The sequence below is a fragment of the Taudactylus pleione genome, unplaced genomic scaffold (genome assembly GCF_031769625.1).
Source record: "Taudactylus pleione unplaced genomic scaffold, aTauple2 ptg000333l, whole genome shotgun sequence".
NCBI lineage: Eukaryota > Metazoa > Chordata > Amphibia > Anura > Myobatrachidae > Taudactylus > Taudactylus pleione.
In genome coordinates this window covers 2,976,529-3,000,976 of record NW_028284734.1, presented here as the reverse complement: position 1 = coordinate 3,000,976, position 24,448 = coordinate 2,976,529, and the positions used below count along the sequence as shown (strand labels likewise).

The following is a 24,448-nucleotide window of genomic DNA, read 5'->3' as shown; positions in this document are numbered from 1 at the left end:
GGGGTGCCACTCCCTTAGTTTGCCAGGGGCGCTCGGCCCCCAAGATACACCCCTGCAAGTCATGTTACACATAAGGGGAGGAAAGGTAGATCTGAGTATCATCAGCATAGAAATTATATTGGAGGTCAAAAGAGCTGATGAATTCACCTAGAGAGGACGTATAGAGGGAGAATAGGAGATACAAATGGATGGAAATACAAATGGGACAAGTGGACAGAAACCGTTTAAGAAATATACAGCAAATGTGGTACTTGGAGATCTCATCTAGCGACATCCAACTCAATGGTTTTACGAAGAGGGGTATACAGTAGTAGAGAGCAAATAATAACTTGCACTGCTGAGCGCAGATTTCCAATAATCCTGACTTTGCATGTGCGCAGGACCCATTCTGCGCATGTGCAGAACGGATCCTGCGTGATTGTACGCAGAGCGGCAGCAGACAGTCAGTGATTGACAGTTTGCTGCCGTTTGGGTGGTGGGGAGGGCGGCGACAGCTTCCGTTCTTCAAAACGGAGGTGTGTCGCTGCCGTTGGGGGGGGAGGGGAGAAGAGAAGAGGCCAGGAATCTCCGTTAGCTGACGGAGAATTCCTGCCTCTTTCATCATCTGCGATGGCCGGCCTGCATGACCCCATGGTCACTCAGCTGGCCGGGGGACACTCACATGTTCCGATGCTGCGTCCATGGAGAGTCCAGGGCAGAGATAATAATAAATGTAGAAAACAAATAAATAGAAGGTAACCATAAGTACCTGTAGAAATAAAAAACAGCAATATGCAAATAAAAGCTGGGTTTGTATATTGATAGAAAGCAGATAATATTTTAATATACCAATAAATACTGAAATTTTAATATGACAGAAAGACAATGGGGTCTTTTACTAAAAATAAAAAGGTGGAAACCATTAAAATGTATTGCTAGTTTTCATCGTCTTCTTAGACCATATTTATAAAAATAGGCCTGCCAGGACAGTGCACTCAAAAAGGAACTGTCCAGGTTCAGAGAAAACTGGGCTTCTTTTGGCATCTTTTGCAAATGCGACAGTATGAAAGATATTTTGAAAGGCCAATGCACGTGTCTACCCACACATGTGCAGAAACTACTGCTCTGGAACAAAGCAGAAAGAGAAATGTCTCTTCCCTGCTTTTCTCTTGTACAAGCAGACATAACGCATACATCCCAACATTTCCGAGGCAGAAAATGGACGTGTGGCATCTCCATGGGGTTAGGTACTAGGGGGAGCATTAGTCATGCTTACCACCAGAATTGCCACAGGATGTGTCCGAAGTTATCGGGATGTTACCTCCGGACCCAGAAAACACCAATGGACCAGCCATACCAGGTAAGTCATCACCACTCCACCAGTGACGTTTTGTTAACATCTAATCATGTCAACATTATGACCATGTCAACATTTATACATACTGCTTAAAGTGCATAAACACACAACGATATCGTTTATCGTTCAATCGTTGAAAAAATCTTTCACTTTCTGAGTTAAATCGATGAACGATTATCGTTCATGCGCGTTCACATTTGTAGTTACAGACTGACAGACAAACTCAACGATTTTCAGTAAGGGAATACGTAAAAATAGATTGTAGTTCAAAAAAATCGTTTTCCCTTGAAAAAATTAACGAAAATCGTTTACTAAAATCGTTTATTTACTAAATCGCTGTGTGTGTATGCAGCTTAACAGATACTTTAAAATCTATACATATTGCATTTTATTTTGTCAAATTATGTGTGCATTTATTGACATTGATTTATGTTCTGTTTTTATGTATTATTTACTGCTGTTGTAACAGCTCCTTTTTAATGGTCATTAATAAATTATATTATTTATCATTTAGCATTTGATCCACTGGTGGAGCTATTACCCACTGCATGGGATATGGCTGTTACAGTTCCCGGTAGTAGGGGGGACCGGCAATGCCCAACTTCCCTCCTGTTATCGCTACCCTGCTATTATGTGAATGTGTGCATGCTCAGAAGAGCAGATCGGGGGCCTCAGTAAGGTGGATAACCATCACCAGGCTTTCTTCCAAATTTCAATACAGGGCTCAGCAGTGCCGTATTCCGCCCCTGGAAAGAACGGATTCTGATTTTTACATTAGTACTGCTGTCATCTACTTTTATAATTATACATATAAAATTTAAGTTGAATATATACTTAGTAAACTATATTTAAAAAAACATGACCTACCATACTACATTTATCTCGCGTTTTGTACTTCTGGGTCCCGGATGCAATTTTAGGCTGTGGATTTTCAGTTCCTACAAAATAAAAATTAAACATGAGAATTACAGCTGCAGTAATAACATATGGCTTATGCAGGCAACTTAGGTACATTAGTCTTCTCACATTATGTATGTCATATACATTTATCGCCTTAACTAAAGTTCTGCTTCCCTTTCTTAAATATGTAACTAGAGGCCATGGGGTAAATTTACTAAAGTGAGTGTTTTTAGAAGTGAGTTTTAAAAGTGATGTTGCCCATAGCAACCAATCAGATTCTAGCTGTTATCTTCTATAAGGTGATAGTTAAATGTTATGCAGATTCTGATTGGTTGCTATGGGCAACATCACTTTTAAAACTCACTTCTAAAAACTGTCACTTTAGTAAATGTACCCCCATGACTTGGTATAAGGTTTGTGAAATGCCTGGTCCTGTCTGCTTACTTGCACTTGATTTGAGTACCCAGAACCCCACCTGATAAACCAACTGTTATTTTCTGAGATTATAGGAGTGGGGCCTAATGAAGCAAAGCAACCTGTACTGTCCCCATCAGCGACCTGTTGCATGTCCCGGGCATATATTGGTAAGTATGATGGTGCTGGCAGGTTGTGTGTGTTAGATATACTGTATGTGATATATATAGAGCCTCCCCCTGCAAATCTTCCATTTGTCCTTCATGAATTATAAAACTCCAGAGACACCTTTGAGAATGTGAAATAGTTACAAAGGGGGAATGAAGTTTGTATTAATTATATTTATATATAACTTGCACAGATTCTGCAATAACTGCGCTAATTTTGCCTGAAGCCCTTTCTGAGAAATGCGCCTCTTTGTGTAATGGAATAAACGGATTAGAGAAAGATCCAAGAATTTACACATTTGTTTTATACTAATACGCATCAGTCAACTGCAGCTATTCACTACAGACAGAACAGTTTAGAATGAAACAACACATTACTTTAAAATAATGGAGACAATGGGGCATATCTAACTAGCCGCTAATTGGCAGCTCGGACCTATTCAATTAGGTCTTGCACCCCTGTGGGGAATATATATCAAGCTTTGGAGAGAGAAAATGAGAAGTTGCCCAAAACAACCAATCAGCTTCTAACTGTCATTCATCTAGTACAGTATTTGAAATGACATATAGGGCCGTATTCAATTAGGCTGCGAAAACGGGTTATCTTTATCGCCGATTATGTAATTTTCGCCTGTTTTACTTATCCCCATATTCAATTACAAAGACTTTTCGCAGGTGTGAAAAGTCTTTATAAAAAGACGGGGATAAGTTTTCACCACTGGTGGCGAATAAAAGTGCAGAATTGGGGTGCAAAAAAAAATAAAAAAAATAGCCTGCAGCCTTTGTAATGTCCCCTTAAAGTATTCTGTGTAAAAAAATAAAAAAAAAAGTTTCTTAGGACATCCCAAAAAAGGGACTTAAATTTTTTGGAAAAAAAAAATATTGGGGGACAAACTTCAAAACTAGCTAAATCGATCCTGGGGGGGGTTCCCAAGTATGCGGCAGGTGCTTTCTAGCATGCAGCTGGTAGCGGCAGGTGCATTTTTGAAGAATTTTTAAAAATCATTTTAGGGACTTTAAAATATGCTTGCACCCATTTTCATGTACCCCAAATTTGATGGCCATAGTTATTTTTCGCCCCCAAAAAAAGATAAATGCTATTCTTCACAGGCGCATTTATGCACCTGCCGCGGCTATTTAAAAACCCCAACTACCTTCAGCAGGCCAAATCGGGGGTGCTATAGTGATTCCCCATGTCAGACCATCTTTAGGAGGGTGTCAGGATGATTTCCTGAAAATTCCCAGGACTTTGATACTTACCTTTCCGCCGGGTCCCGTTTTTTCGCCGGATCCTAATTGAATACTGGGTAAGCGGGCACGCGCCCGATACTTTATCCCAGTAAAAAAAGGCGATGATGGCGTAAAGTCCGACCTTGGATAAGTTAAAATACATGTTCTTCACCTAATTCACTCAGAAAAAAAACCTGACAATTTCTGAGTGATTTTTAAAAAAAAAAAATCATCGTCAGTTAAGTGGTTAAAAACAAGTAAAATACTTCAGAACTTCCACTGTGGGAAGAGATGGGGTGTTCACATTAATATCTGCTATTTTAGCTACAATATGACTGTAAATATAATGAGTTTGTGATGGCGGGTTGTTGGGATGTTTCATATCTTGGAAACAATACTTCTGAGTGATTTAGTGATTACAGAACTGGGGGGTGCAGCCTTACAAGTGCCTGTTTTTTTCCCTTCCTGCCAACGATCTTTCCCAAGTGGAAGGGTAGGCGACAAGAGCGGAGCGATAATGTGGGGAACTGGGTGGAGGTGCATGAGGGGAGAAGAGAGTTAAGGGCCTACATGTCATAACAGAATCGTTGAGGTAGAGGATAATTGAGACAGAAGCAGGCATGGTGACATTATTATAAGATTACCAAGGTTCCCAAGTAGCATAGCACTTAGCTACTGTATTATGATGGAGGCTGGTGATGTATTCCATTTTGTCAATGAACCAGACAGGATTTAGTGAATCCTTGACGTGTAGCGGGTGTAGATTGTTACCTGTTACAGGACAGTTGGTATTTTGCTGCACAGGAGAGGTGTAAGCTAGGATTATTGACGGGTTTAGAGACCTGGTGCGGTGAGGTACAAGGCAACAAATTAACTCAAGATATGGAGATTGAGGAGCCCATGGTAGATGAAATAACAGTAGTGACCACATTACAGACAGGAGAAAGTTATAAAGAGGGGAAGAAATATATCTGCACAATACAGTTAATAACATATTTTGCTCACACAATATGCCCCATATAAATTCTACTTTATAGTTCCTAATTATGGGGGTGCAACACTGATTGAACAGAGTAGAACTGTAATATATAGGAGAGAGCTAGCTCAAACCACCTCACAAGATACTGCCGGAGAGTGAGAGTGCTGTTCAATGTCAGTGTCCTTCAATTTGCTATATTGCTCACAGCTTGACCCACCTCACTATATACTTAATACTGAACTAGTACAGGCAATTATATTAATTATTTATGAGAACATGTAGTGGACCAGCTGAAACACCAAATGTCTGTATACTGATAAATACATCAATTCTATCAATATCATACATACCCACGTTATCTAGTTACAGTGCAGTATCTAATATTATAAGAGACCGAATAGTGTTCCTTGCTTTTTAATATTATCTTTTCACATTTTTCAATCTTTGTACACAACTTTTGTATGTATGTTAAGTCAGTCTTACGTTTTAACCTCTATACTGTATTTCACTTTACCTTTCACTCAGATTGGGATAATTTTAGACCAATTAGAATAAAAGTCAAGTTTTATTATAATATTTTCCTTATGTGCGCCCAGTAAACACAACCCCTAGCTCTCTCCTATATATTACAGAAGTGGGAAAGTTCCAGGCACTCCCACCAAATGTGGAAGAAAGAATCAATTTAAAACAGAGAACCTGATTATGTCCCAAGTTTTGGAGCCCAGGGAAAGGCAGAGGCCGGATCCCATGTGAGTTCATGAGCTAAGTGGGACGGGGATTAATAGACCAAAACCATATCATACCAGAAACATATGGTACCTTTGTCAGTAGGGTAATACAGTACCTCTGAATGGGTGATGCCTGTGAGTTGAGGATAGGTGAGTGTATAGGTGTCGGATCTGGAGAAATTGATGGAACTTTTCATGAAGGATGTGGTATTTTTTGTGTATGTCCAATAATAAACATGGAGCAAAGTCACCCATGAAGTTGCAAACACGTGATGTCCCCTTTACTTCATATGAATGCCAGATGCACTACACCCTGGGGAGAAGAAGGGATAATTCCAGAGGGGGGTGGGAGGAGAGGGATATTCTGAAAGATAAAGGTTCTCATTTACATTATCTCAGACAGAGAGAGTAAGGGCCACTGTAAGGACTAGGATATAGATTTAGATCTATACATTAGCTCTTGAGCCAAAGATGGAACGAAAGTGAGCCACTGCCTACCAAATAATTTTCCAGGTCCACCCAATGTTTAGTATTAGGTCTGGAGTGCCGTGCATTTATTTGGCTAAGCCGGGTAGCATTGTAATAACGCAGAAGTGTAGGCAGTCCCAGATGACCGCATACTGTAGGTTTGGAGAGAATGTTCCTGTGAATATGTGGGTTGTTTTTTTAAGGAAACATTTTATTGGTAGGATGAGAGACCAAGCGCAGAGGTTTGCACAAGATACATAGTACAATAATAACACACCATAGACATATAGAATTATATTATAACAGAACAATACTATTTCTACTGTGCCATTATACTATAATGATTCATCCAAAAATGTACATTGTGTTGGAAAGAGGAATATACAGTAGCAATAAAGAAAAGATAAGATAAGAATAAAGGTAGGAATGTAGATGAAAGAGAGAAATTAAAGGACGTGGGGTGGCTGGCCACGAACAGGAAAGATAAGAAGGGACGGAAAAGAGACTGGAATCCAACTCAACTGAACAGTTCTATGAGTCCACTTAAGTAGTGAACCTGTCATAAGGAAGACGTTGTCTAATGTTTGGAACAACTCTAATATGTGCAGAGGGATGTTACTTTTTATCGCATTATGCATCCTATTCAGGAGAGATAATGCTTGTGACAATTTTCTTCAGGGGGATAATGGGAGGCAAATAGACTACCAAACAATTTAGTAATGTTAACACCAGGGTAGCTGAGAGAATGTGTCCACCATTGAAAATCAAAGCTCATCTGAAAGAGTTTAATCAAGTGGAGCGGGAGGTGAAATAGTAGGGTCTCAGATTCACTATAATTAATCTTATAGCTTGAAACAACACCAAAGTCAGAGAGTTCTTCAAACAGATTGGGCAAGGATATAAGCGGTCTGGTTATGGTGAGTAGAACATCGCCTGTGAACAGAAAGACCTTGTATTGGGACTTGCCAATGGGAACGCCAGAGATATCAGGGTTTGATCTAATTTGACAGGCTAATGGTTCTATGCCTAGATCAAAAATGAGGGGCAAGAGAGAACAGCCCTATCAAGTGCCATTGGTTATAGCAAGAGAATCAGAGAATACACCCCCCACGAGTATGTGGTAGAGGACTAGAACTGCCTGAATAAATTTGTCACAAAAGCCAAATTTAAGGAGTGTTTCATCATGAATGGACATTACATCTAATCAAAGGTCTTCTCCTCGTCCAGAGCAAGCCAGAGAGAGAAATTTATGAATGTCGATATGATGTATAATGCCGACAGTGTGATGTGTATTATCAAGCGTTTGTCTGGACGGGAGATCTTTGTTCTATTATTTCATCTAGCTATCTAGTAGATTGTTTAAACAGTACATTGTAGCATGCTTCGTGAGAGGACAGATACAAGTTGTATTTTGCCTATGGCATACTTACCTATGTTCTGGACAATGTCGAAAAGCCATTGCAAATAACTGAGAATATACAGTATATTAAAGATTCTTACCAGGAGTTTCTGTGTATGTACTGTGGGATTTTAAGAGCTCGGTCATCTTATCATTGCAACATTTGTCAAAAGAATTTTTCTGGTTTTTATCTCTTTCATAAGGATCTGCACCAAATTCCAGCAAAACCTCAACAGCCTGGAGATAGTAAAAGGGAATAGTGAGTCATTGCACACAGCCCACACTTTGCAATTATAACGCGCTCAAAGATGTTCCCTTGCTTTGTTCTGGGTGTAGGAAATATCAGGGGAACATACAAAGCCTGAATTAGAGTTAGGAGCAAAAACAAAAGCGGAGCAAATTACTCCCAAACTTCGACCATTACAGTCCAGGTTTTAAGGATATCCATGCTTGCGTCCAGATGGTTAAATCAAATTGACTGAGGTACTGTATAACTTATGCCATCTGTGCTCAAGCAAGGATATCCTTAAAACATGGACTACAATGAGCAGAGTTTGGAAAACTCTGTTGCAATGCATCCCGCACATGCATTTTTTATTTTTGTTTGCAAGCAGGAAATATACGGGCTGCTTTTGCACATAGTGAACAATGGTTTTACCAAGGTGCAAATTGCTCCTTTTTAAATTTGCTCCTAACTTTTAATCAGCCCAACACAGTGTACAAGGCACTATGTAAAATGATCTTTCGCTGAACCACAATAACTTGATAGATTCTTTTTAATCTCTCAATCAAGAATCTTGGGGAACTGAGATAAATTCTTGTTAGTCAAATGTTGGACCATTGTACATGCTTTCATTTACTAAACGTCCCATGAGGATTAGTAGTGTTGGAGACAAGGAAGAACTGTATCTGTGTCTCCTCCGCAGGTCCTGGGACTGCTTTCACGTTTACCGTTATGATTGTGCAATCCATCCACAATATGGGAATGTGGCACAAATATGTAGGGTATGTATATATTGTTTAAAATGTCTTAAAAGTTAACCATAAAGTACTATAAAGGATCTGTAATGCTACAGCAAGTAATTTTTAAATTCAAACTAAAGTTAATAAACACCAATAACCTTAAAACGATTGGAAAAGACTGCATCGTGTATAGGTATTATCCCATCTAGTCCTTTGCTATTGACATCAGCACCTGCTTGCAGCAATGCCAGGATTATTTCGATGTGACCCTTGCAGGAAGCCTCATGTATCGCCGCCCAACCTGTCAAGAAAAATGCAAAACTAGTAAATAACACAACTAAAATATTGCATTGTCTATTTCAAATTTAAATTGTCATAAAAAAAATATATACTGTATTTCTGCGCTTTAAAATAAATGTAGTGTGATGTTGTGAAAGCTACAGTAGTAAAGGTTCCACATGTGATCAGTTTTCGTAATAGTAAATAAACAATCATACAGATGTGTCCTCATACATCTAGCCTCAATATGCCACACGGAGCGCGATGCCTGACGCAAGTGAGCTGCCAGGTCCCGAGTAACTCTGCTAGTACCAGGCGTCTTTTTACCAAAAATACCTTAGTCACGATATGATGTTACTAGGACGCACCAGGAGACTGTGCTGATTAATTTGTTATGTGACACTTGTACTGTATATCTGTGCGTCTGAGTCTGAATCTGTATACAAAGGGTTATGATGCAGCAGCCACTACTTTTTTCCACGCCAAGTTCCATTGTGCTTCATATACAGACTCAGTGGCACACAGATATACAAGCGTCACATATCATATTAATCAGTGCCGTCTGCTGGTGCGTCCTAGTCCCATTGCATTGCACTGCGACTAAGACACATTTTCGGCAAAAAAAGACTCAAAAAAGATGCCCAGGGCTAGCAGAGTTGCACGGGACCTTGCCGGCATCTTGCGCCGCTTAGCATATTGAGGCTAGATGTATGAAGACACATCTGAAAAAATCTGAATGGGGTAAAAAGTTAAAATATCACTCAGATAATAACAAAAGCCCCTTCATTTAATCATTTCCATCTTCTCCTAAAATACTGCACATTTCGGCTTCATTTATTTCTCAAATGATTCATTAAGGTGAGGGGACATTGAGACAGGACCTGTGTTTGAAAGTTTTTATCAGGCCCTTTGCTCGCTGATGCTAATATGCTGCACCTGACTTTGTTTTCAACACAGGTTAGAAACAATTTTCAAAAAGTTAAATTGTCTATCGAAAAGCATAAGCAGGAGTGAGGATACCGCAGAGGACTTGGCCACGCTTTCACCATCTGAAGGAGGATGTCATGGGGGGCTGCTGGATTCTAGGACTGCCATCATCTTCTATTGATGTGCCTTCTCTACATTTAGTGTATAAGCAGTTACAGAGCTATTCGGATGGACAAAGGAGTGCTGTTGTTTATGACTTGTTATATGGGGATGTAGTCAGCATGACGACATTCAGAATGTCGACATTTAAAATTTTGAAGCCAAAATGTCGAAATGTTAACAAGTTGACATTCAAAATGTTGACGCTGATAAAATATTGACATCTTCAAAATGTCAATATTATGAAGGTCGACACATAAAAATTATGGGTTAGGCTGCAATTAGGATTAGGCTGCAATTAGGATTAGGCTGCAATTTTAGCATCGACATCCTGACTGTGGACATATTGAAATGAGTTACATGTTGTTAGTTTTGACATTGTGAATGTCAACATGTTAAATAGGTCAGCATTCTGATCATGTTAACATTACATAACGAACCCATTATATGCCTGTTGATTTTAACTTAAGAGTATACTGTACACTAAATAATACATTTTTTAAGTTAGTCTGACAGTATTTCACTATATATGAATTATTGTTTTATGGTACCGGTTTCATTATACTTTCTTATTTATTTGTTTTTTACAATGTCACTTTGGTTGTTATTTTATAATTTGCAGGAGTAGCAGGTGTGCCATTTTATTTGTACGCTATATGAAGGATGTAACTGCAAGCTTAAATGTCCCCATTTGGGAGGAATTACAGCATCTTAAAAATATGGTGACAAAGAGACAACGTATTTTAAATCTGGAGCCAATTCACAATATTTTGTTTTTGACCATGCATTTTATTTTCAATACAAACCACAAGGATGGCTGTGGGTACCGGATTCACCACAAGTTTTGTAATTTTTGAATAATTTATTTGGGATGGACCTTATGGGGTGAACCTAGTATTCTAAAGCTAATATAGATAATTAACTATTGGGGCGGGGATTCATTTATTGACAGTTTCATTAAGCACCTCAAAAGTAAATTGAAATTTGACATTCACAACTATAAGTTTTTCCCTTACCAATGGTCAAATAACAATAAAATGTCTAAGAAGACCTATTTCATGTCAGCTGACACAAATAACTAACCTTTTTTCCTAGCTAGCATTATAAACCATAGATAACAATTCTTCATAAAGGGCAGTTAAGTTGAATAGAAAGCTTGCATGATAAGAATTATATTGAGCAATCTACCTCTGTTATCCTAAGCTGAGGAGGGAAGTTATACATTACCACTGCTAAAAGGAGCCGTCAAAGAATGTATAACATAAAACCGAGATACTCTTTTCTAAGGCAAAGCTTACCATCCTATAAATATATTGGACATCAGACACACAGGCTGATCACAGAAACCTACTCCGGGCTCAGGTTTCCCTGTCAGAAGGCAGGGAAGGCTGAGATGTAGTAGGGGAAATGGGGGGAACCCCGCTTAACGCCATCTCCAGATAGCATTATTATCGCAGGTCTCCATCCCCGTATTTCTTTTAGTAAATCTGAAATAGATCTCATTTCCCATTACAAGCATGGAAAATGCGATCTGCTTACTATAAGAATGCAAATTTAAGGGCTTGGAGTAGTTTTTTATGGAAACAGTTCCAATAGCTCTTTAATACATTTTTGTGATACTAAAATAATGTCAAAAAGGTGTGAAAACAACTGTTTTCACATTATTTTAGTAAAAATAATATTAATAAATATGCCCGTCTGTCACAACTAGAACCTAATCAACGGGTTGATCACTTGAAATAAATGTTTAGATTTTCAGATCCAGTAAATTAATGCAAAACAATGCTTCAGACCTAAGTCTGGAATTCAACACATTTCCCCTCCAAATGCTATGTGTTATGCATTGAAACAGTTATACATAAAAGTTTGAAGAGTGTCCCTTAGGACTAGCTAAAATCTTGGCTAAAATTCTTCTTTCTGCAAAATATTCTGAAACCAATGAAAGGAATATACTGTGAAATTCAGCATTTATTATATAATGAGACCCACTGTTAGAGTTAGAAGTAAGTCAAGCTAGGTCAACTTTGCACTTTGGCAAAATCCTGTTACCCTGTAGGGGTCAAATTCAAAAAGTTTGGACAGATTTAGAGCATACTTGCCTTCTCTCCCGGAATTTTTATGAGACTCCTGAATTTGGGCGAGCTCTACTGGGTCATTTAAGAGTAGACAACCCTTTCCGAATCTCACCCACTTCTCCTGTGAATTGACACATCTTGATCCCACCGTGGGTGATGTAATGCAGTGAACTGTGACATTACATCACAGGTGGCAGGACCACAATGATGCATTTCACTGCACCATGCACTCACTGCTCCCCCTGGACCTCTCTCTCTGGATCTCTAGGAAGCTATCTAGAGTAGGTAAGAATAATTTAGAGTTGGGAAGTGGGCACATTCACGCTCAACTCTAAATTATAGCAGACCTAAATCTACCCAGTGTGTGCTACATACAAAAGTAGGTAATTGCCCTGCATGCACAAAATGGCATCTGAACGACTTAGATTGCAACATCACCTGTCCACACAACAGCTGGATATGCACTGAAATCTAAATGAGCCCAAATTAGTTTTTCAGTTACTACTCTAATACATTGTATTGTACAGCTTTTTGCATAATATAATACATTGAAATAAGTATATTTATGCTCTAACGAGTTAGCTCTATGTATTGTTTAAATTACCACAATGGAGAGGCTAGCAATTTCATAGTAAATTCTACAAGGTAACAAATAACCGGCAATGAATTTACTCTATGCAGAGCACAATTCTTACTTTTATTCACAATTTCAGTATTATGCAAAGTCCAGCAATAACATACTGAATACATGCACTGCTAACCTGCATTATCTTTCTGGTTTACATTGATTCCAGCGTCAATAAGAGCATTAACTAATATTAAATCTCCTTTTTTTGAAGCTTGATGAAGTTTGGTCTCACCCATGAAGTTTCTTTTGTTTATGTTCCCTAATGTTTTGAAGGTCATATGCTGCTTAACAGTTGCTGAAACAAGAAGACAACAAATGCAATACTTAATATACAGACAATTACTATTATGTAAAAAAAAACCAAAAACAATAACGTGTTCATTACTAGAAGAGTACTGTCATCCAAGTTTTGATGTGTGTTATTTAAGTCCTTGGACTTGTTACCGCTGGACAACAGATTTAAATGTGAAGAATGTGCATGGTATGAATTCAATAGCACATACTGTATGCTGTATATAGCATAATTCCTACACCACATTTATTTGTACTGACACCTACTGCTGTTACTTGCTGGGAGTGGACTTCTGGTGCACATTAGGGCAGACATGTGCACCACCCAGCTGGTGACTGGATGGAGGCGGTGTGGCAGCTGAAGACAATTGGCCCCCAGAGGAGTGAAGGTACAAGTAGAAAGAAGAGAAATATATAGAGGATAAAGACACCAAGGGCAGGACAGAAAGAAACTGAGGGGCAATGAGAGGCAAAATACAAAGAGACTAATGGGCAGTAAACAGATGGACAGAGGGCCTGATTCAGACCCGCTCGCGAGCGCTGAGCGCTCGCAAGCGGGTCGATGGTGCCCTAGTGCGCATGCGCACGACGGAGGGAGCACCGTCGTGCGCATCCGCGAGACCCGAATAGCGACGGCCAAGCCGTCGCTATGGGTCTCGCACCAAAGGGGGCGTGCTGTCGATGGTGAGTGACAGCATGCCCCCTTCGGTGGGCGTGCCTGCCCAGACGGAGGCGTTCCCATGGGAACGCCTACCGTCTGGGGCCGGCCCCACTGACATCACTAGTGATGTCAGTGGGAGTGCTTTTGGCTCTGATAGAGCCAAAAGCACTCCTGGGCTTGCGGCAGCGAGACCCTACCGCAGGGTCTCGTCGCAAGCCCGATGGTCGCGATGGTCTTGACCATCGCAACCATCTTTTTGGCTGCTCGCATAAGCTGTGAGTGGTCACCCACAGCTATGCGAGCAGCCAGGTGGCCGCTCCAATTTTAGGCAGGAGGGCCCTGATTCAGAGCGAGCGCTCTTGTCAGAGCGTCAGACTCTGAATCAGGCCCAGACTGAGGTGCAAATAGGGGCAGGAGAGAAGGAGTCTTAGGTACAATGAAGCACAGGAGAGAAAATAAATGAGGGGCAACAAGGGGCAGGAGAGAAAGAGGCTGTGGAAACAGGCATGATACAGAGGGGCAGACACAGGGAAAGAGAAACACAGAAGGGAAAAGACAGGTAACACCAGGGAGAGCCCCTAGTATGCATACAACCCCTAGTATGTATATATATCAGACGTGTGCCTGCACACACCTTAGGCTGCCCAAACTCTTCCTAAAGCATGTCATCCTCTCTGCTGACTCCCAGGGAAGAGGCATCCTCTTTTTGAATCCAAGTGTGTTGACAGGAAAACCGCTCTATACTTCCCTGGGAGCAGTTTGAGAAGAGGAGACCAGTGACCAACACTAGGCCTGTTAGGCTCCTAGGTGAGTCTATGTCCTGGGAGGATGGGTTGTGGTCTATGTTCTGGGGGTATCAAACCCCTTGCCCAGCACCTGCGCTCACCTATTATTTTTATATACTGCCTAATTTAGATATCCAATAAAGGCAACACTTAAGAGACTTCTTTAAGAAATATAAATGTGGTCCTTTAATTTTTACTTTTCGGAAGTCACCCCGTAATCAGGGACAATACTATTGTATTATTGTCCCTGATGACGGGGTGACTACTGAAACATCGGAAATTAAGGACAACATTTATATTTCTTAAAGAAGTCTCTTGAGTGTCACCTTCATTGGATCTCTCTCTCTCCAAATATATATATATATATATATATATATACATACACACACACATATATACACACACACACACCCTTCAGCCATAACATTAAACCACCTGCCTAATAAATATCTGTAGGTCCCCCTAGTACCACCAAATCCAGCTCTGTCTCCACAAGACCTCTGAAGGTGTCCTGTGGTATCTGGCACCAAGAAAGTCCTGTAAGTTGTGAGGTGGGGCCTCCGGGGCTCGGACTTGTTTTTCCAGTACATACCGCAGATGCTCAATCGGAATTGAGATCTGGGGAATTGCCAGGCCGAGTCAACTCCTTGAACTCATTTTAATGTTCCTCAAACCGTTACTGCACACTTTTTGCAGTACAGCAGGGCTCATTATCCTTCCATTAGGAAATTCCATTGCCATGGATGTGTGCATTTGGTCTGCAACAATGTTTAGGTAGGTGGCACTTGTCAAAGTAACATCCACATGAATGCCAGGACCCAAGGTAATCTAGCAGAACGTTGTCCAAAGCGTCACACTGCCTCCACCAGCTTGCCTTCTTCCCATAGTGCATCCTAGTGTCATCTCTTTCCCAGGTAAACGCCACACACGCACCCGGACGTCCACATGATGAACCCCTGGCCTGGGTAGGGAGTGCCGAGGCCAGGGTTTGCATCTTCCAATGCATATTTTCTGGCCTCGGCTATGGATGTGAGACGCCCATCTGAGTAACCGATGGTCTCGCTAATGATCCGATAGCTGTGTCCTTGGACGCAGCTGTGGATCTGTCAGGACTCGAACTGTGGGCCTGATTCAGACTTGGGAATAGAGAGAGATATCTCTCTCAACTGATCATCTTGGTGAAACCATGCTGCATTGCAGGTGGGGCAGATTTAAAATGTGCAGAGAGATTTAGATTTGGGAAGAGTGTTTCCAAACTGACATCTAAAATTGTAGAATAATAATAAAGCTGTGCAGTATTTGTGGGCTACATGCAAAAGCAGCCAGTATTTACCCCACATGTAAAAAATGTATGCATTTACACCCCTTGTATTGCAATATGGTTTGTTCAGGCTCACAGTTGAGAGAGATATCTCACTCTATTCCCATTTCCCAACTCTGAATCAGGCCCTGTGTCCTTTTATAAAGATAAACTTACTTGCCGAGTTTTCGCTGTAGTCGTTGGCAGTGGCGTAACTAGGGTATTTGGAGCCCAGGGCAAATTTGAAAAGGGAGCCCCCCCCCAACATCCCGAGATGTGCGTGGTCACTTAAAGATGGGGCGTGTCAACATGACACACCCCTTTATTTTCACGCTGAACATTCCTATCCATATGCACCTTAACCCCAGTAGTACCCCTTATACAGTACCCCCAGTATGCAGTTGTGGTCCCTCTTATGCAGGCCCATAGTAGTGCCCCTTACACAGTATCCCCAGTAGTGGTCCCCCTTATACAGCCCCCAATTAGTTCCCCTTACTCAGTACCCCCAGTAGTGGCCCCCCAAATGCAGTGCCCCACGTAGTGTTCCCCCTTATGCAGTGCCCCCAGTAGCAGTCCCCACAATGCAGTGCACCCAGTAGCGGTATCCCCTTATGCAGTGCCCTTTATATGGTGCCCCCAGTAGTAGGACCCCACTATGCAGTGCCCTTTACATAGTGCCCCCAGCAGTAGTCCCCCCCCATGCAGTTTTCCCAGTAGTGGTCCCCTTATGCAGGCACCCTGTAGTGATCCCCCCTATCCAGTGCCCCCTGTAGTGGCCCTTCCTATTATTGCCCCCAGTAGTGGTCCCCCGAGTGCAGTGCCTCTTGTAGTAGGCCCCTTTTATAATGTCCCCAGTGGTAGTTCCCCCCCAAGTAGTAGTCCCCAGTAGAGTAGGTCCTCCCAATGGCGCCCCCAGTAGCAGCCACCCCTCCCCCAGTAGAGGTCCCCCCAGTAGTAGCCACCGAGAGAGAGAGAGAGAGAGAGAGAGAGACACTCACAGGACTTGAAAATAAATAGATAGACTCTCATTGACTGCTGCAGCACCCACTGCAAGAGCCGGACTTCCGTCCGGCTCCTGCAGTGGGTAATGGGACTGACGTCATGACGTCTGTCCCATAATGCTGAGCGCGCCAGCCCGGGCGGGAGCAGCGTTGCGAGCAGGAGCAGGACCAGAGATTCAGGTAAGTATATTTTTATATATATATATATGTAGAAATAACGCCGGCACTCCACAGTATAATCAGTACCTGCCTGGGTGCCCTCTAATGGTACATGAACCAAGTATATAGAGAAAAACAGCGGCACTCACAGGACTTGAAAATAAATGAGACTCACGACTCCAAAGGATCAGCGTCCAACGTTTCAGTCGGTGTGACTTTTATCAAGAACAACAGTGAAGTACAACACATCTTACCTAAATACCCAGTGACATCCCATAATGTCCATGCCCAATTGACCTGCCGCCCTCCCGTTGACCAACGTCATAGAGGCGGGTCTGGCGCCGCCGTGATGACGCGGCCGTCTGGAGCTCCAGGTGCCGCATATTGGTTGCTGTGGCAACCCGGTTTGTGGAGCGGTCACGTGACTTGGCGCAACTCACGCAAGCGTCGGACGTCTTTAGGGGTTGCCGTGGCAACCCTGTGACGTCTGAGCGCTATGTGGGGTAAGATAAATAAAGATAAATGCAGGCTATGAATGAAGATAATGTGTTGTAAGTAACGAGGTGTCTGAGTATGAATAATGGAGTGACAACTGAGAATGACAAATAAAATGAGTGAAATGCTCCGAAATGCGCGGAGGTGCCGTGCAGGTGATATGGGCAGGACAAGATGTGATTAACATGTAAATGATACATAATGGATAGTGAAATCAATCTTGTGCAGAAACACAAATCGAATATGCAGTACATACTGCATACACAAAAATAACAATAGAAACAAATCATAAAAAATAAGGAATAACCAATACAGTAAAAGAACAAGAGCTGTGAAGAGACAGGATGGGAAGCTAATGTCCCCATGGATACAATACATGAAAAAGCCGATGGAAGGTGGGTGATGCTGGTACAATAATGTTGTCAACCACACATATATATGTGTGTTAAATAATGTTAATGGAACTCATCAATGTTAAATGTATAACTATATATATACACACACACACACACACATCAGTGTACTTGTTAAACACCTGTCGGCAATAGAGACATCTGTATACCTTCTTTGACAAAGCTGTAGTTAAAATAACTGTGGTTATAAACCAGCTACTATGCAATACAAAAATGCAGAGCTATTAAAGGTGACCAATCAAAGAATGAATGAACAGTAAGACAAACATGGGAAGATGTAGGGAACAGCAGTATGGGAGTGTGGATGTGTAGTCTCAAATTGTAACCATGGATATTGCCTTCTTACAGTACCAGGTATTCCAAGGAGGTCTCCCGTCCCAGTACTGACCTGGCCTACACTGCTTAGCTTCAAAGATCAGACGGTATAAGGCGTTTCCAGTGTAGAATGACTGTAATCACGGTATGTGATATCCAGAATATAGGTAAAGCCCTTAGGGCTAGTTGAGACAAAAAGCATCCACCAGGAATGGGAACAGAAGGATGGAATAACAAAAGGATAATAAAGAAACAATGTGGAAACGAAGAAAAACATGAGAATAAGGAGGACAATAGGATGATACTTAGGATAATCGTATAATATCCTGTGAAGCAATATAAGGGTAAAATATACCCAGTATGTATTGTAGATGTCCAGCTGTGGCGGCAAACACAACTCGCACTTCAATAAAAACATGAGAAAGACAATTGCTCATTGAGTCCGAATGGGGACACAGTATTCATTTTGTGGATCCAAAAGGTTTCCAATTGGAGAAGTCTCTTCTCTCTGTCCCCGCCTCTTGTTTGGAGGTATGTGGTCAATTATTTTATAGACCAAGGTAGATAAAGAGTGGCGTAGGTTCTTGAAATGTCGTGCCACTGGTTGGTCTACTTCTTTTCCTTCCAACGACTGTCTTACTGCAGTATGGTGCTGAGCCATTCGAATACGTGCTGTGCAGGTGGTTTTGCCTATGTAGACGAGTCCACAGGGGCACCGAATCATGTAAATAATGTATTTGGTGGTACATGACAGGACATGTTTGATAGGTATTCGTTTTCCTGAATGTGGATGTACAACATCCGGACCCGTTTCTAAGTAGCCACAAGTGGTACAGATAGTGCAGCGGTAACAACCTGGTTTTTGGTTAAGAAATGCTCAGTATTGGCGGTTCCACTGTTGACGTCGTTGTGGACCAACCAGTCTTTTAAGTTTCTTCCTCGTTTGTAGCCAATCATGATTTTGGAGTTAATTAGGGGTTTTATGATGTTATCAGTGTTGACAATTGGCCATAGGCGTTTAGTGGTACTGTTAATCAACACAACGTCGCCAGTAAATTTATTAACAAATATCATGGTGTTAGTGTTCTTGGGTATGTTGTCAGTTGGACTTGTGACTTGTTGAGTGGATTCTAATTCTCTCTGTTTTGCCCGAAGAAGAGCCTTTTGTCTGTATCCCCATTGTTGAAATTTGTCAATCATGTTGTCGATTTCAATTATTGCCAGATTAGGATCACTGGTTATCCTAATGGCTCGTAAGAACTGGGAGTACGGCAAGCTCCTTTTTAATGAAACTGGATGGTGGCTCTGTGCGTGTAGTAAAGTATTACTGTCAGTTGGTTTGTGATATACTGTGGTACTGAACTTGGTACCAGACCAATTTATATTAATGTCCAAATAATGTACTTGATTTGAACTCTGTTCATCAGTAAAGGTAATATAATTATGCCCCCGACCAGAGTACCAAAATGTCGTCGATGTAACGAATGAAAAATAAAAGATGTTGATTAAATTCCGGATTGTTCAAAAAGAGTTCTTTTTCTACCGTGAACATGTAAACATTCGCGAAGGATGGTGCAACATGAGATCCCATCGCATCCTTTTTTCTGAAGAAAAAACTTGTTGTTGAATAAAAAGTTGTTCCTTAAAGTTTGTTGCAACAAGCATATGTAGAAATCCACGTTTGGTCCCTGGTAATCCGGTCTAGATTTCAAAAAGGATTCCATGTATTCACAACCTTTTTTGTGAGGTATGCTGGTGTACAATGAATTGACGTCGATCGTACACATGATCAGATTAGATGGGAGGTTGCGTAAAGAATGTAATTTGACTAAAAGGGAATTAGAGTCTAATAAAAAAGTGGGTTCTTGTGAGATCAATGGTTGTATGTAAAAATCAAGAAATTTGGAGGTTCGACTATACAGTCCTTCCCTGGCGGAAATAATCGGACGTCCCGGGGGTGCAGTTAGAGATTTGTGTATTTTGGGTACTGTGTAAAGTAATGGGGCCATGGGTTTGTCAACTGTCAAATATTGCAAGATGTTGGAAGTAATGTAACCTTGTTGTAAGGCTTCGGATAAACTGTCATCCAATTTTTTTTTAAATATTGAAACCGGGTCCTTGCTAAGAAATGAATATGTGTTGGTGTCACTAAGTTGTCGAAACACTTCATTCATGTATTGTTCTCTATCCTGAATGACTATAGACCCTCCTTTATCTGCTGGACGAATAACAATTGAGGAGTCATTGCTGAGTGCTTTCAAAGCTGTAAATTCGTCCTTTGAAATGTTGTGATTTAAAGAACTTGGACCTTTAAAGTGTGTGGTCACCTCTTGGTCTAAGATTCTAATAAAGCTTTTAATAGACGCATTGTTGGAGGGTGGTTCAAATGTGGAGGCCTTTTTGAATGGAACAGGGGGTGTATTGGGAGAAATGTCAGACGAATTACTGAAATATTCCTTCAATTTAAGACTCCTATTGAATCTCCATAGGTCTCGCTTCCAATGGAAGCTGTTAAAAGGACAAGTGGGGGTAAATGAAAGACCCCTCTGCAGTAGTTTAGATTCCGCCATGCTGAGTATTTTGGATGATAAGTTCACACTCTTTTTCCGCGTGTGCTGTTTCCCACGCCTAGTGTGAGGCCGCTTCCTTTGCGGGCTCGTGTAGCTACCCCTGAAGGGGGACGTTGTGTGATGGGTTGTGAAGTGGACTGAAAATCCTGATCGCTGGTGATGAGTTGGCACCACTAGAACCGTCTGTGTCTAATGGATGTCTCGAGGTTCTGTAGCGGTTTCTCTGAAACCTAGGATTGAGTGTTCTCCCTGTGGCCCACGAGTATACCCTCTGTTCCTGGTAATCGGTGTTTACCTTGGCCAATTTTTCTTTTTTGTATTGTATGAGATCTCTCTTGTATTCCTCTATCTGGGTATTGAGTTTGTCCACCCAATTGTCAGTGTTTTCTTTGAAAAGACTGTTTTTGTGTGTGGTTTCAAATGTTTTGATTTTTTCTCGAATGTTGCTAAGTTCCCTAGCCGATTCCTCTATAACTAACAATATGAGGTCTAGGGAACATTTATTGAGAACAGCTACCCACCTCCGGCAGAAATCAACACTGTTTCTGCCGATGGTGGGGATGTTCCTAATCCTAAAACCTCTGGGAATTTTTCTTTCTCTGTGGTAATCAGAGAGTGTCACACCATGTAAGTGATAATCAATTTCTCTTTTCTTCAATCTAAGTAATTGGATGAATAATTCATCCGAGGAAGATGTCCCAACTGTTTCAAGGAATGTTTCTTTGAAGTAGCGGCTTTCCGCTTCCGATTCACTAAAGCTTAATATGTCACCTATGGGTAACTGAAGATGTAGAAAACCGCTACCGTCTGATGGGGTACTGGCATTACCTTTACTGTTTTGAGACATAGACAGTAAATTGAAATGTTTATAGGAAATGTATGTTGTAAACAGATAATCTCCCAGAGTTGGAAAAGGTGTTCTAAAATGGTAATGATGATAAACTAGTCAGATGTGCTGGAACTAAGGGGGGAAAAAAAAAGGGGGGAACAAATGATGAAAAATTTAACAAAATTTTGAAAAAATGCAACCTCCTGAATCTTTACACAGCTGATGTAAAAAACAAATAAGCAACAAAAAAGAAAAAAAAGAGACTGCCGCTTACCCACAGCAGCTGCGGTGTGTGCCGGAGCCCTTCTCTTTCCCACTGGGTGTCCTGGGAACCTGCGTTGCTCGGGCCCTACACCCCATCATGCTTGGGAGTTACAGAGGGGGCATTGCTGCACTCTACAGCCACTTCACAGTTCCGGAGTGGTCCGGGCCTGGTACCTATTCAGAGACCCCAACCTCAATTTTAGACCGTCGAGTAGCAGAGCTGTAGCGGCAGCCGCTGGACGGAGCCGCATTACTGCAGCACCCTTCAGACCTACACCGATTGCACGGTCACAAGGAGGGACTAGTCTCACTCCCTGGGGGCCCTCAGAAACCCCCGCGATCAATACCCCAAAGATGCGGGTGGTCGTCATTCGCCATCCTCCATATTGTGGTAACGCGATCTAGTGGCAAGTCAGATTGGCGACACCTTAGAAATCTACAGACCCACACCATAGGACGTGATTCAAGACCTGGCGGGGGACCCGGAGCCATACGAGAGCTCTTTTATATCCAGCAGCTCAGGATCCTGGGCTCACTGTCAAAAGATAATCCACCTATACCAGACCTACGCCTATACAACCGATAGGCTACCTCCCAAGTAATTAATACCATTGTGCCGAAATGTGGGCTTACCTATGCTAACTCCAATCTGACCCTCCGTCGCCCATATGCTTCTTGAGTAATAATATAAGCCGCCATTCCTACTATCTAATTTAGAACAGTGGGCTGTTAGCTATTTCATGATGGCACCAAAACGCCCAAAGCCTCCGACTGTGTCACAAGTATCGTTCTTCAAAGCGTCTCCCTCCTCACAAACCGATAAAGCAGGCCCATCATTTAATAAGAGCAGTAAACATCAGTCTACTTTAAGCTCCTCTTCTGACGATCTTCCACGAGCCTCCTCCAAACAATTGGAAATTGCGGATGATGCCCCACTTACAATGGGCTCTATGAAGTTGCTCTTGGCTTCCTTTAAGGACGATATTACGTCTGAATTTAAATCAGCCTTGCAATCTTGTCAACGCTCGGTGGACGAGTTGGGATCTCGCACAGATCATTTGGAGAACAAGTTGGAAGAGGTCGTAAAATCACATAATGAACTGATCAATCTTCATGAGGAGTTGCAGTCGGAGGTCACATCTCTGAGGATTAAGACCGCAGACCTGGAAGATAGGTCTAGGCGAAATAATCTCAAGGTTCGTGGAATCCCGGAGACTATTTCAAATTCAGAGCTAACAGCACATGTGACGGATATATTTACGAAACTTCTACCAACTACACAGATTTCGGACTTTCTATTGGACCGTGTGCATAGACTGCCTAAAGCCCGTAATGCGCCTACCGATGCTCCTAGGGATGTTCTGACGAGAGTACATTTTTTCCACACTAAAGAGGCAATCCTGCGTGCAGCAAGATCTGCAGATGCCTCCACTATGGGAAAAATCCAAATCTTTGGTGACCTCACTGCTGCAACACTAGCTCTGAGAAGATCATTTCTACCAGTCACCAGAGCTCTACAAAAGGCTTCCATCAATTATAGGTGGGGCTTCCCCACTAAATTGATAATCAATAGGAATGGCTCTACCACAGTTGTATCTGATCCAGCGGCAGGTATCCAGCTCCTGGTGTCCTGGAACTTAGAAGACATATCACAGAAGCTACCAAGCAACCTGCATGTGAACCAGGAGTGGACTTAATGGTTTTTCAGGCCGTTTGTATCCCTTCGTATAGTAATGTGCCCACCTAGTGTTTCTATACTTAATTGATTTTTCGTTATATGATGCTCCTCTATTCTCTTTTTTTTTTCTCTTTAGTTTGGGATTTGTTACCATTACGGTGACTTGCATTGAGGTAGTTAGTTTTAACATAGAGCTACCTTTTCAGTTTAAAAGTCGCAAACGGAGCGTTTTGTTCCCGTACCGTTTATCTTACAGTTTGGAGCGCTGGGTGGGTGCATATTGCTTTCTTTTCTTTGATTTGTTTCTTCTTATTATTCTTATCTATATACATCTGAGCCCTTTTTCTTCTGTTCTCTATATGCGTGATAGATGTAAGCCGTTGTATATGTTTTCAGTTTCTGCTCGATAGAATACTCATGTTTAATGTACAGTATTCCGACCCCGGGCGACGGGGGGATCGATGTTCTAGTGACCACTTACCCCAATGTACCACCTAAGAAGGTGGTCTCCAATAGTTTCTTTATGGAACTATTCTTTTTTCCCTTTTTTTCTTGTTTTTCTGTTTTCTTTTGTTTTATATAGTATTCAGGTACTTCATATTACCAGCAATCCGGTATTGTCTTTAGCACCCTTAGATTCAGTACTATTGATGTTTAGCAGAGTGGTGTTATTTCCAAATGGTTAAGATATTGTCTATTAATGTTAAGGGACTCAACTCTCCCAATAAAAGACAGCCAGCACTACGATATTTTGCTAAATGTAAGGCTCATATCATAGCTATCCAAGAGACCCATTTCCAACAATCCGCCCCACCTAAATTTTCCAATCTGAAATTCCCTATATGCTACACCTCCAATGGTCCTTGCAAAAAAGCTGGAGTGGCAATTTTATTTTCTAAAACAAGTAACTTTGTCTTAGACAAACAAATAAACGATAAGGAAGGCAGATATCTTATACTTGTAGGTAAATTAGATAATGTTCCTGTGACACTTGCATCAATATATGCACCAAATACGAAACAAATATCCTTTATT

At 41.5% G+C, this 24,448-nt stretch overlaps 1 protein-coding gene across 1 annotated transcript in view; it reads right to left on the bottom strand.

The window, feature by feature from the left end:
• Positions 1-24,448, bottom strand: part of ANKRD31 (ankyrin repeat domain 31) — a 261,093-nt gene that overhangs the window by 73,274 nt on the left and 163,371 nt on the right. Inside the window, exons 14-17 of the mRNA XM_088443721.1 lie at positions 12,786-12,947; positions 8,743-8,885; positions 7,723-7,858; positions 2,204-2,274 (exon numbers count right to left, since the gene is read on the bottom strand). Of these exons, the coding sequence (XP_088299847.1) occupies positions 2,204-2,274; positions 7,723-7,858; positions 8,743-8,885; positions 12,786-12,947 (512 nt within the window). The remainder of the gene's footprint in view (positions 1-2,203; positions 2,275-7,722; positions 7,859-8,742; positions 8,886-12,785; positions 12,948-24,448) is intronic.